The sequence below is a fragment of the Epinephelus fuscoguttatus genome, linkage group LG17, assembly GCF_011397635.1.
Source record: "Epinephelus fuscoguttatus linkage group LG17, E.fuscoguttatus.final_Chr_v1".
Lineage (NCBI taxonomy): Eukaryota > Metazoa > Chordata > Actinopteri > Perciformes > Serranidae > Epinephelus > Epinephelus fuscoguttatus.
Window position 1 is genome coordinate 31,082,008 of NC_064768.1, and position 12,478 is coordinate 31,094,485.

A 12,478-nucleotide genomic window follows, 5' to 3' on the forward strand; every position below is an offset into this window, starting at 1 on the left:
CATGTAAGAATGGTGGTACAAGTAAAATAACAACCCTTACCACATGGTAAAAAAATTAGGCAGAAGCTCTTCACACCCAGGTGTCCATGCTATTCACAACCGGGTGCAAAGAGCCACATTGAATATTTACATCTATATATATTTTTGGGCACCCTAGCAACATTGAAATATGACGTCAACAGGAACAGATCTAGTTAGCTAGTCTGCTGTTTTTGTACACAGTCTGCATTCAGCAGCTTTATACGTTATAAAAACTGAGAATAATCAGTCAACAAAGTCAAAAATTGTTGACTCACAATGGACTCACCCCGTCTCTGGTGTGAAAGTCCTGTGCCCTACCCATTTACCCACCACATCTTTATCCCTTAAAGGAGGTCCAGTATTTTGCACTTTGAGCCCCATGTCTGGGTTGTTATGATGAAATAGAGTGGTTAAGACCAAAATAGTGATGATTGCTCATTTTTGGACGAATTTACCTTTCTCCTGCCTGGCTTAACACTGCTGCCTATGGCCATGTGTGAGCCTGTCCTAAAACCACCCTAAATGTTTGTTTTTGAAAGCCATGAAACTCACCGAGTGGTCAGTGGTGTTCATTGATGTTCTGACATATAAATCGTAGCAAACTGTGGTTTCCGTGATGATTTATTTGACAGTTTCTCTTCCCTATCGGTTTTCTATAGAAGCCTCATTGTCCGTTGGTAGTAATCCGCCACCGGAGACGGAAAGGGCGTGTTTACGACAAGGTTGTAGCCATTGTAGTCTTTTAGCTCAGTGAAAGTGCCGGCTCGACACTGCTGTGTGTGCTCCTGGAGTAAGAACGAGAACGAATGAAAAAGTTCTGTAATAAGTTTAAACAACTGCACAATGGGGGGCGGCACGGTGGTGTGGTGGTTAGCATTGTCGCCTCACAGCAAGAGGGTTGCCGGTTCGATCCCAGGTGTGGGAGCCCTTCTGTGCGGAGTTTGCATGTTCTCCCCGTGTCAGCGTGGGTACTCTACGGGCACTCCGGCTTCCTCCCACAGTCCAAAAACATGCAGATTGGGGACTAGGTTAATTGATGACTCTAAATTGTGAATGTGAGCGTGAATGGTTGTTTGTCTCTATGTGTCAGCCCTGCGATAGTCTGGCGACCTGTCCAGGGTGTACCCTGCCTCTCGCCCGATGTCAGCTGGGATAGGCTCCAGCCCCCCCGCGACCCTCAAGAGGATGAATGAATGAATGAACTGCACAATGGATTACTTGCCTGTAAACAACTTTCGCATTTACGATGTCTTTGAACACAACGCCAACCTTCTTCTTCTGCTCCTTTTGTGTCCCATTACATTACAATGGTTTCCCGCCGGTTGGCGACACCCATGTATAGGAGCATTATCGCCATCAAGTGGGCTGGAGTATATAACGCTTCAGGGTCAAACCAACGATCACGCGGACATTTACACACGGGTGTGAGGCAGCTGAAAAAATAGTTGCACAATCGAGATGAATAGTGAAAACACGGATGGAAACCACAGTTTGCTACGATTTTTATGTCAGAACGTCAACAAACATCACTGACCAGTCGGTGAGTTTCATGGCTTTGAAAACAAAAATTTAGGGTGATTTAACGACAGGTTCACACATGGCCATAGGCAGCAGTGTGTTAGGCCAGGCAGGGGAAAGCCAAATTCTCAGAAAATGAGCAATTTCTGGCAGCACTTGAGTTTTTTCCTGCATATTTACTACTCTAATCTCAGATAACATCCATGATTGGCCAGTACTAACCCTAACCACGACCACCGCAGCCTAAACCTAAGTGCTTCTGTCCTTTGCCAGTCAGCGTGATGAATATTTGCCAATCACAGCACGCAGGGGGATCCATAACGTGTTGTAGGAATGGGTGTGAAAAGCTTAATAGCTGTAGAGTGACTATTCTCACCCAGGTCCAAACAGACACTCCAAAAATATAATGACAAACAACGTATGTGTTTCCCCGACTGAAGCTCTTGTTTTATGAGATAATATCAACCTCAGTATAAAAAAGATAAGATAAGGGCATTTTCTCCGCAGTCTATTAGTACTTCTACTTCAAAAAGCTGCGAGGCATTTCCCGCTACCGTTATAAACTTTGCTGCAGTGAAATTGAGAACTAAGCGCAGTTCTGGAGGCATGCTTTTATATCCATACTGTCACAATATACAATACACTAAATGATGAAATGCAGAGAAGCCCAAGCTGTTTTATGACTATATATCCAGATCAACAATGCATTATTTAGTGAGATAACTGCTGAGATTTGGGGCTTTTAAAATCTCATTTTGTCTCCAGCTGTGTTTTGAAAACTCTGACAACACTGCCAATTAGAGCCTGGCCTCCTTACACGTTGCAACACTAAAAGCAAAGCTGCAATTATGTAGTTTGCTCATATGCTACCTTTTTTAGTAATGTTTTTAATTTTTTGTGGTAGCATAGCTCACATCTGGGTTTCATTACAGCCACTGTGTTAACATGCACATCGATAATGTGACTTTACCAAGATGAGGGAAATATCAGATTACTGCACCTGCTGTGTAAACACTTTAACCAGGTTAGCTCATTAAAATCAGGCCTGACATGACACTGGAGTAATGTAACCCAATTAAGACTTCCATTACCTATCAATATTTCACATTACTGCTGCGTGTAATGTATCTGATTTGTTTTCCTGTTGGTTGTGTGCATGCATTACATAGCAGGTAAGGTCACAGGTCACTGAGTGAGCACGGTGCACAGCAGTTTTCCTGTACATTGACTGCAGCGTTAGCCGAAGTGGTAGACATATATGCAATTTAATTGACTCTAAAAACGAACACCAACAAAGTTACACCTTTTCCTTCACGTGATTTGTGGCATCAATAAGATGTTTTCTGTGGGCGACCTGTTATTACTACCCACATTACAAGTTATTGGACAAATAATTATGTTATGGGCCTAACCGAATCAACTGACAAAACTACTATTAGCTAATATAAGACTTGTTTAGAGTGAAAAATGTACAGTAAGCTATGCCAGTGTGACAGGAGGTCAGCATTAGGGCTGTGATGATAAATCTGGACTGATATTCTGATGAAGTGATCAACATGTTGTACATATTGTCATCTTCAAGACATGCCTTTATGATGAAATTCCCGACATGTCTGTGTCACCACTAATGTTTAAGCATGTTTCCAGTGTGGCCTAGCATCAGGTAGACAACAGTAAGCAGCCAAGAAAAAGACAATGAGGATGGTTACTGATATTGTCTCGTATCAATTGCAGGCCCCTGAATTTAATTGAATCTCATTGTGGCAGACTTTGTGATACCACCAAATATCATATTGTTTTCCAAAGACTACATCATACCGTGATGAAACATGCGATTTACATCCCTCGTCAGCATGCACAATATCAGGACCCTGAAACTCCATCCATCCATGTTCATCTGCTTATCCAGGGCTGGGTCGCGGGTGCAGCAGGCCAAGCAAAGCATCCAGACGTCCATCTCCCCGGAAACACTTTCCAGCTCGGCCTGGGGGACCCCAAGGTGTTCCCATGCCAGATGAGATATACAATACCTCCAGCATGTTCTGGGTCTGCCTCCTGCCATTTTGACCCTGAAACTGAAGAACCTACATGAAATACAGCCATCAATTAAGTTTTCATTTACACGTGACATGTCAAAATGTGACAAAGGCCAATAAAGTATTGTCAACACATCTGACCTCACACAAAAGGCTGCTGAGTGGCAAAATTTTAAATCACATTTTACAAACACCATTTATTGTGCCACAAATGTAGTTAAATATTCCACTAGGCCAACTAAGACTGTAACTTGTGGAAGTTAGGCTACATCTTGCCATGTTACAGTGACTTCCTGTTTACATAGTTGCTTGATTTTCACGGATTATACATCACCAAAGTTTGCTAGCTAAAGACAGCTTTAATGGTCCCACCTTATTTTGTAGTTCACCAGCTTGAAACAAGCTCAGTACTGGGAATTTAGAATGGATTTAACACAGAAACCTATTAATGGATTTACAAATAAATGGTGCAACCCAATCCTGGTGAAATTGTATCACTTTAAACCGTGTCAACATGTTGACATGCTGAATATGACACTGATCTCTCTGTCGTACTTGTGCTAGTAAATCCAAGAGTGGGGTTAGGACGCTGCTGTAAGTGTGCAGGTAAACAGTCAATACACAGAGCAAACATCTGATGTGGACCTCAAATACATACTTCCATAAATCATTTGATGCTTCTTTACTATATGGAGAAATATTAAACACCAACATAACAAGTGGAAGCAAATATCTTGGCCTAGATATGACGAGCTGCACCGGGAACACTGGTTATATAAAATGCCTTTGCATATTACCCCCAGAGGCTAATTGTGCATGATTAGCTAATGGATTCTGGGCTCGAGGCATTCAATAAATACTCTGATGGAAAGTAGGTTTTATATTTTATTCCAAAACCTTCAAAATAAGTTTCAAGTTCAAGAAAGTAGAATAAGCTTAGACACAATGCAAAGCATCATATACAGACGGATAAAATACATTTTATATATTGCAGACAAGCCATGGTGGGTCTTACATATGTACAGTATGTATGTAAACTTTTATGTACAATCTTTTTTACATATACAAAAAGCCTTGTTTCTATTTTTCTTTGTATATATTTATATATATATATATATATTTATATATATAGAGATTTTTCATATACTCCCCACTAGCATTTGTACTACAATAATGAAAAAGAAAAACATTTACATATATGTCAATCCATTTTTTCTTTTTATATTACAAATGTATTTCCATAAAAATATATCTCTGTACAAAAAAAGTTTTTTATTCGTTAACATATTCTCTTTTCTTAGAGACACTTTCCCTCTATAGTTGCTCTCTGTAGTTACACACAGTCTGCTCAAGTCCATGTTTGTCCGTTTCTTTACAGGTAACCCTTTTGGTGTACAGCAAGACACTGACGCGGAGTCTCTGTCTTTTACTGTTTTGTTGTTTTGTTGAGGCGTTCAAGGGCCATGTTGATCTCGCTTAGGCGCTATGGGTTGTCATGAGTTTTAGTCTCATTTAGAGGCTAGTTAAGAGATCTACTGGGCTGGCATGAAATAATGTCACAGAAAAGAAATAAATAAAACATGGGACCTTGTAATAACTCTGTTGCCATGTCAAAAATACAGGAATGTAAAGTCTCTGGTAATAAAAAGCATCTCTCTGTAAATATTTTTGCTGTATTATACTCTAGATAAATTGGACATTCTGTTTTTATCCCGAGGATGACACATTGTGGCAACACATTTTTTCCATTACTGCACACAAACAGAGGAGCAGTTGTGGGATTACAGATATTGAACACAGTATAGATAGATAAATTCTGATGCACTCAGTGAAATGAAATACATTCAGTAGTTTTTCAGTAATACCTCCAGTGATCTGATCCCAAATCATGGAACTACCAGTTCTCTTATCTCAATTTACAGAACAAAATTCATTTAAGCTCCGAATCTTTTTCAGAATACATCTCTTTACCCTCTCCTCCTTGCTCGAGTCCACTAGACACACCAAAATGGGCTGAATAGTGAAGGCAAATTGCATGGAATGGACCTGAAAGAAACACAGCAGTAAATGTGGCTTTGTTGTAGCCGTCAATATGCGGTGACAATGAAGATGGGAGATTACAAATGATAGCAGAATATGTCACACAGCATGATGGATGGATTGCTTAGTTTTCCGATTCTTGTGGCCTGCGCTGAAATGTGAGAGCACTAGCTGCAGGAAGAAAAGGGAAGCTTTTGGTTTAGTCCCTGACTGTGAGAGAATTCAGTGAACTCGATGGGAACTCAAAGACCATTGCTGTTTCATTATAGAGGAGATGGTGAGCAGGAGAGAACTCAGAGCTGTCTCTGGCTGATAACGAAAATGAACCTTGGATGATCAGAGTTTCTGTCTTAAAATATGCAAAGAGAAACCAGGAAGTAGCCGGCCGCTATCAAGAAAGAGTCTCTTCAAACTCTTATAGCACGGCTCCATCCAGAACTCACTGATCTTCATTTTCATATAACTGTACTGCACTTTCTTTGAGAACTTTCGGGGCTCACCCAGACGGGTTAAGAAGAAAGTATTTCTATAGATGTAGTACCCATTAAGCGAAAACTCCCAATTCTGCAAAATTACCAGCATGAATTTTTGAGAATGTCTTGTTCCCCATTAAAAACTTTTATAGCTGGTGGAACTAAACGAAGCACATTAAGAACTGATGGAAACAATTTATCTGAATTTGTAATATTGCCTAATTCTGTTTTGGTTAAATTTGAATCTCTTTCTTTGGTTGAAAAAGTAACTTTTTATAAACCTTTAGAAACACACACAACACAAACACTCACCCACACATGTAGGCAAGCACGTAAATCCACAACATTAGTCCTTGCACACTGAAATACAGTACTAATGAGCTCATCGCTCTTTTAGGAAAAGCAACAAAGGGGCAAAAATTGATATGAAGTGATCCTAACGAGGTCAGTTTTCCCCTGTAAGATCAAAAACACAGGCGCAAAGAGCTTGCAGTTTCTTTCATAGGTATATGACTGTGTGTGTGGGTTAATCAAGATGAGCTGATAAAAAGGACTTGACCAAAAAACAGAAAAAGGAGCTCAAATATCTGACAGGAAAACATTTTAACCCCCCCAATCTTAGTAAAGAAACTACGTCTGGAACTCCTGAACACAAAAACAAAGCCACTCAAGCTGGTTTATCATATCATGGGGTTTTACCAAGGCACTATAATGAACATAAAGTGCTTATTGGAGACTGGAGGAGGTAAAGAACAAACAAACAAAAAAACATGAAAAGGTCTGGCCCTTCAAAACCATTTCTGAACTTGTTGAGACTGAGCCCTTTGTTGGTAAAAACAATCATAGTTGTGAGCTTCTGCTTCTGCATTATGTTTGTCTAAATCCACAGTCTTAATCTAGTCAAATAGAATCCTTTCCATTGAGGGAGTGGGGGGCATCATGTCCTACTGCACCAGCTAATCACATTTGTTTGTTTAATACTCAACACAGCTTAATAAAATGTTGTGTAAAGTGTGCTAAACGCTGCCATGGGAGTAATGAATGGAGGGGAAAGACCACTTCAAAGTGGCCTTAACAGAAACTAACTGGAATGTAATGAAGCTATCGACTGTGCTGAAATATTTGGAGCAATTTCAGAACAAAAAAACAAATGAAATGCACAACACAAGAGCCACATAAAACTATGAGAACCAAGTAACAATGCCTTCAAGATAATGCGAGTGCAACTGCTCCTCTCCCCGTGAAATCTCCGGGGTAATTCAATCGTTTCCTTTTCCATCAATTCACGACCAGAGCAGGCAAGGGGCAATATTCTATCTGTACTGTCGAGATAAGCGAGAGCTTTAAAAGTAATAAAATTGTAAAAGCAATTACCGACCCACAGCGAAACTAATTGAAGGAACAATACAGTGATTGGTTTCAAAGGCCAGGAATTCTGAGGGAAATTATGTACTCTAGGTGACTTTAAAGACTTCATTAAAAAACCTGTTGGTATGAAGGTTGATTTTTGACTGTGAGAACATATATAATGTATATGCTAATGTACCAAAACAAATCCATGCAGGTCAAATTTTCCTCCTAATGTCCCAAAAGAAAGAGCACATGGTAAATCAAGGAGCTATGGGTGTTTCAGACTGCCTTTTTATCAGTCAAACACAACATAATTGAGGGTCTGTCCTGTCAGTGATAATGGTGAGGTGAATTCAGGATTCGATATGGGTTTGACAATGAAGCATGGCTAAATTAGAGCAAATTGCATGTAATGGCTCAATTTGCTGCAATGAAATTCGAGCACTATTCACCCTACTCAGCATCCACAGGATACACAGGTATGGGGATAGCAAGTGGTAAATATCTGGGAGCAGGGTGTTTGAAATCCAGTCGGTTTCCTTCATAGGACTCATACACATTTTACACACACGTTACAGGGGTCACAAAAGTATTAATGCTTTAGATTCTCTCGTCTCATCAGGCATGTCATTCACCAGCCATGGTAGAGTCCTGCTGTTATAGCTGATGACAGCTCCCTCCTGCGTCGCTCCTTCAAAACTATATTTTCGGTATATCACTCCCCGGATGCCACAGATTTGAGGAGTATTAGCATTAGAGGCATAAACACTTTTTTTTCCTTATCACATTTATCATTTCCAATTTAATGCATGGGGTAATCAGTATGCCAGCAGCTCCCCTGCTGTCACAGCTCTGAGGATGCCTTCTGCAACATTTCCATGACGAGCGAAGCCAAAACAAAGCAACACTACTGTGTTTCCAAAGAAAAAAAAAAAAAGGATGGAGCTGTCAGAAGTTAACTTGGAGGAAAAGGCCTGAATGTAATCCAGTGGGGAACACATCACTGACTCATCCATTCTTCAGACTCAAGCGCCTTGAGTTGTACATTTTCGAGGGAGTTCAAACATGACCACACTTTGATCTTTCGCTTTCCTAGGGCCAAGTTTAGGGAGCTCATACTGCAACTTGATCTCAGAGAAAATACAGTACGCACCACCTTCGAGCTGCAGAAACATGTGATCCAGGATTAAAAAAGAAAGTCAGAGCGGAGAATTTGACATCAGACTTGGAAAAAACGAAAATGCGCCACACGTTGTAACTTGCTTGGTGCTACAGCTTTGTTCCGATTTTGAAAAATGAAGGAGGTAAAAAAAAAAAAAAAAAGGAGATGTGGTCCCAAGGCCTTTATATATCCATGGAAATATACTGCCGTCCCTACATTGACCGTGCCGATGTCTTTTTCTCCTCAAGCGCCTCAGAGTGACAGTGGCAGGAAAGTCGTAACTGATGTTAACGTGAAGCAAGTTTGAGTGTTGCCTCATTTGACGTAGGTGCATCAGTTAGAGAGGCGGCTTTGTCTGTCCACATTTTCTTTTCAATCTCTCCCAGACACAGAAACATTGAGTGATTACACATGAATCACTGCAAACAAAGAGGAAGCGGATGAAAGCTGGAACTAGAGACCGACACTGCCTTTAGTTTTCTCAGTGGATCTATACATTGTCAGCATTTGTTCTGGGTAGCCTTTTATTTTCTTGATGCATCCAGAGCATCCAGGTGTACTGATAATCCTAAACCAAATCCCCACAATACCTTAAACAAGAAATAAATAAAATAAAATAAATTTGGAGAAATTTAAGCAACACATCTGTCATGTGTCTGGTGGTGTATTTGGGGCCAAAACAGACAGGAGATATTTGGGGTAGATTGCGGATGCAGCTACCACACATATGCACACAGTCTCTCTTGCTCACATTTACACATTAATTCTTTCTACACCCTCACTAAGTGCTTTTCTTTCAGCAGCCCTAGCTACCTTTTAACCCCTGCTCTGGACACAGCTGCCTCAGCAAGCAGAATTTCATCCCTGCTTAAAAAGAAAAAAGAAAGGGAGGACAAGAGTCGAGCTCACAAAGTAATGACAGAATGTGTGTCTCCAACATGGCCTCCAAAACTTACTTAATTTTTAATTCATCCTCAGCCAGAGACTTGGGGCCACTGATGAAACCTTTCAGAAGCCTCGGGAGAAGACGGTTGGGGAAAAACAGGGTTCCCAATTACTCATCACAGAAAGCAAGCAGCGTATAAAAAGAGAACAACAACCCAAAAAAAAAAAAAAGCAAATGAAAACAGAGTAGAGTGAATCGAAACAGTCCAGACTGTCTCTCTTTGACTCACACAGGCCGAGACGGGGCTGTCCGCCGTACAGTTAACTTGCACAGAGATCTCTGTTAGCTACAGGTCAATTTCTTGACTTAAAGTTGACCATAAAATTCCCTTTGGGTTTAGGCGGAGGGCGGTGAGAAAAGTCATCACAGCGTTGCTTCCAGCGTTACTCCTGCTGGCTGTAGTTTCAGGTGGAAGCTTTTCCTCGAAATATGGAAAATGATCAAGAAACCATGTAAAGTTACAAAAAGCATTTTGTTGTTGGCGTTTGTTACAGTCGGTGTTGTCTTCACATGGTTTCTTTTTTTTTTCTCACCTCCTGCAGGAAGGAGACTTTGCCACTGGAGATGTTTCTTGGATGTATTTCAGCGAATAAAATAATCTTTGTCTTGCCCTCTGCTCAAGGAACTATGGATGTCCTCTGTTGGCAGGCAGGCGAAGATGTGGTGCACTTCTCCTCCCCTGGCTGAATCAGGGATAAATGCATGGATGGTAGGGGTGGATGGAGTGTGGGAAAGGGATAAGATACAAGAGGGTAGGAAAAGAAGGATAAGAAAAGGAAATATACAGAGAACAGCAGAAGATATTTAAAGGGAAAAAGACAAGAAATAAAGGTAAACAATAACCAAAGGAATGGATATAAAGATGAGTGAAATCACAGAGGAGAAAGAAAAAGCATTAAAGTCATACTTTCATCAGTGTCTAAACAAAAACAAATACATATTCTATCTTTTTCAATAAAATATAAATGAGCTAAACAAAATTCATTAATATGAGAGATACAGATCAAAGGAAATGCAGCAGACAAAAATCCAATTTTCTACCCTCAGAAAAATCTTGAGGGACGGTGTAAAAGCTTTAGTCTGCAACTGGATTCTGAGAATCTGTGTCTTGTTGCTTCAGCAGTTTTGACGCTTTGGGTGTGTGATTAGCTCAGGCTAGCCACAAGGTGGTAACTTCATCTACTTTCAGAGCAATGTGGGTCCAGGGATGCCTGAAAATCTAAGTCCCTCTGAGTCCTTCCTTTCTCATAAAGCCAGATGACCTGCTGGTGTTTGAGTCTTACCTCTGGAGGAAGCAGTTGCTATACAGCTGTGCACACTGTGCTGACTGTGAACTCTGTCTCGTTGGCCATGATGTCAGTGGGTTGGATGTTGCGGTCATACATCGGGTTCTCAAACGTAGCTCGTCCGTTAGTGTTCTCATGGCCCACGTAACCGTTGAAGGGGACTTTGGGTCTTCTTCTAAAATGAAAAAAATCAGTCGGATAAACAGTTCAGAGGTGGACACAGTAGATCAAGTATACAGAAGAGAGATGTGTCATACTATGGATTAGGGCTACAACTAATGTTTATTGTCATTATTAATTCATGTATTGATTCTTTTATCAATTAATAAATTAATTGTTTAGTCTAAAAAAACAACTTGAGGAAACATCAAAGGTCTAGTTTTGCCTGACAAACAAAACTCAAAATATTAAATGAAACGATAACGAAGACTGGCATACAAACACATTTGAGGAGCTGGGAGCAGAAAATGTTTGGCATTTTTGCTGAATAAGTGACCTCTATGATTAATCCACTGTCTATATTTTGCTAATTAACTATTGGTTTGTCGACTGATTGATTGACTGACTAATTGCTTCAACACTAACAAGGATTTGGCTACACTGAGTTGCTCTGGTACAGCAGCGAGTGTAGGTGTCACATCAGCACTGCTCATTAACATAGATGATGTTTTTCTCCTTTTGAGGTCAACATGTGATTTAGTGGATTAAAAAAATCCATACCAAGTTAATGTATTTCAAAGGGTGAAGGCTAATGTATCTGCACGAGGAATCAAGCACGATTCTTATCTGACAACAGCTAACTCTGCAGAGGCAAATTAAACTCTGACTAAAGATGCTTCCTTGTAAATATCAAGACCAAACAAATGGTATAATGTTGCTGTACTGTGAAATATATCAATGGTGTGAACCTTACCTGTGTTTGTAGAGGTACAGAGCGAAGCCTGCAATGATCATGGCTATAAAAGGCACTAGGATGGCTGCCGCCACTGAACTGCTGTTCGACGCAAAGTTGTAGCCCGGGTTGTCTCTGCTGGGATCTAAACTCTCTGGAGGAAAGAGAGATAAGACACAGAGCCCTCACTTTAGCATCACTTCAGTACAATACGACTCCAGCAGCAGACATTGTAATTAAATCCCATAAATAACACAATTAAAAGAAACAAAAGGGAAATGATCCTCCTCACCTTCTGCCAAGAACTCGTGGTTAAAGTTTAAGGCAAATAAACACAAACAGTGGAACAATGAAATAAAAGGAACTGTAGTGGCTGAGGAGGGCTGCCAGGAAGGCTCCACTTATACATAATAGACTGAGCAGACAAGTGACTTTTTTAAGTCTATTGCTATGCTTTATTTTCACCCCGTGGGAACGTCAAATTCCATTACCCTAACAATGACTCTTAATTACTGACATCAAAGGCCGACAGCTATTAAGTCATTTCAGATTCATTCTCTAATTTTTGGAGGTGTGTGTGTCTGCAACAGCAACAGTGGAGTGACAGCCCACCTGTTTGCCACAGAATGCCAAAAAAGCTCCAATAAAGGACAAGTGACAAACAAGAAGGAATTCAATTAGTTGGTTCTGTGGTGTTTGCCAATCAACCCCCCGCTGCACGAGTGTGAGCACACAAACAGATGCACAAACACAC

The 12,478-nt window shown here is 40.5% G+C and overlaps 1 protein-coding gene across 1 annotated transcript in view; it reads right to left on the reverse strand.

The window, feature by feature from the left end:
- Positions 1–4,125: 4,125 nt before the first annotated feature.
- csmd2 (CUB and Sushi multiple domains 2) overlaps positions 4,126–12,478 on the reverse strand; it is a 291,890-nt gene continuing 283,537 nt past the window's right edge. The window contains exons 70-72 of the mRNA XM_049602272.1: positions 11,746–11,878; positions 10,830–11,007; positions 4,126–10,229 (exon numbers count right to left, since the gene is read on the reverse strand). Coding sequence (XP_049458229.1) covers positions 10,848–11,007; positions 11,746–11,878 — 293 coding nt within the window. The 3' untranslated portion in view covers positions 4,126–10,229; positions 10,830–10,847. The remainder of the gene's footprint in view (positions 10,230–10,829; positions 11,008–11,745; positions 11,879–12,478) is intronic.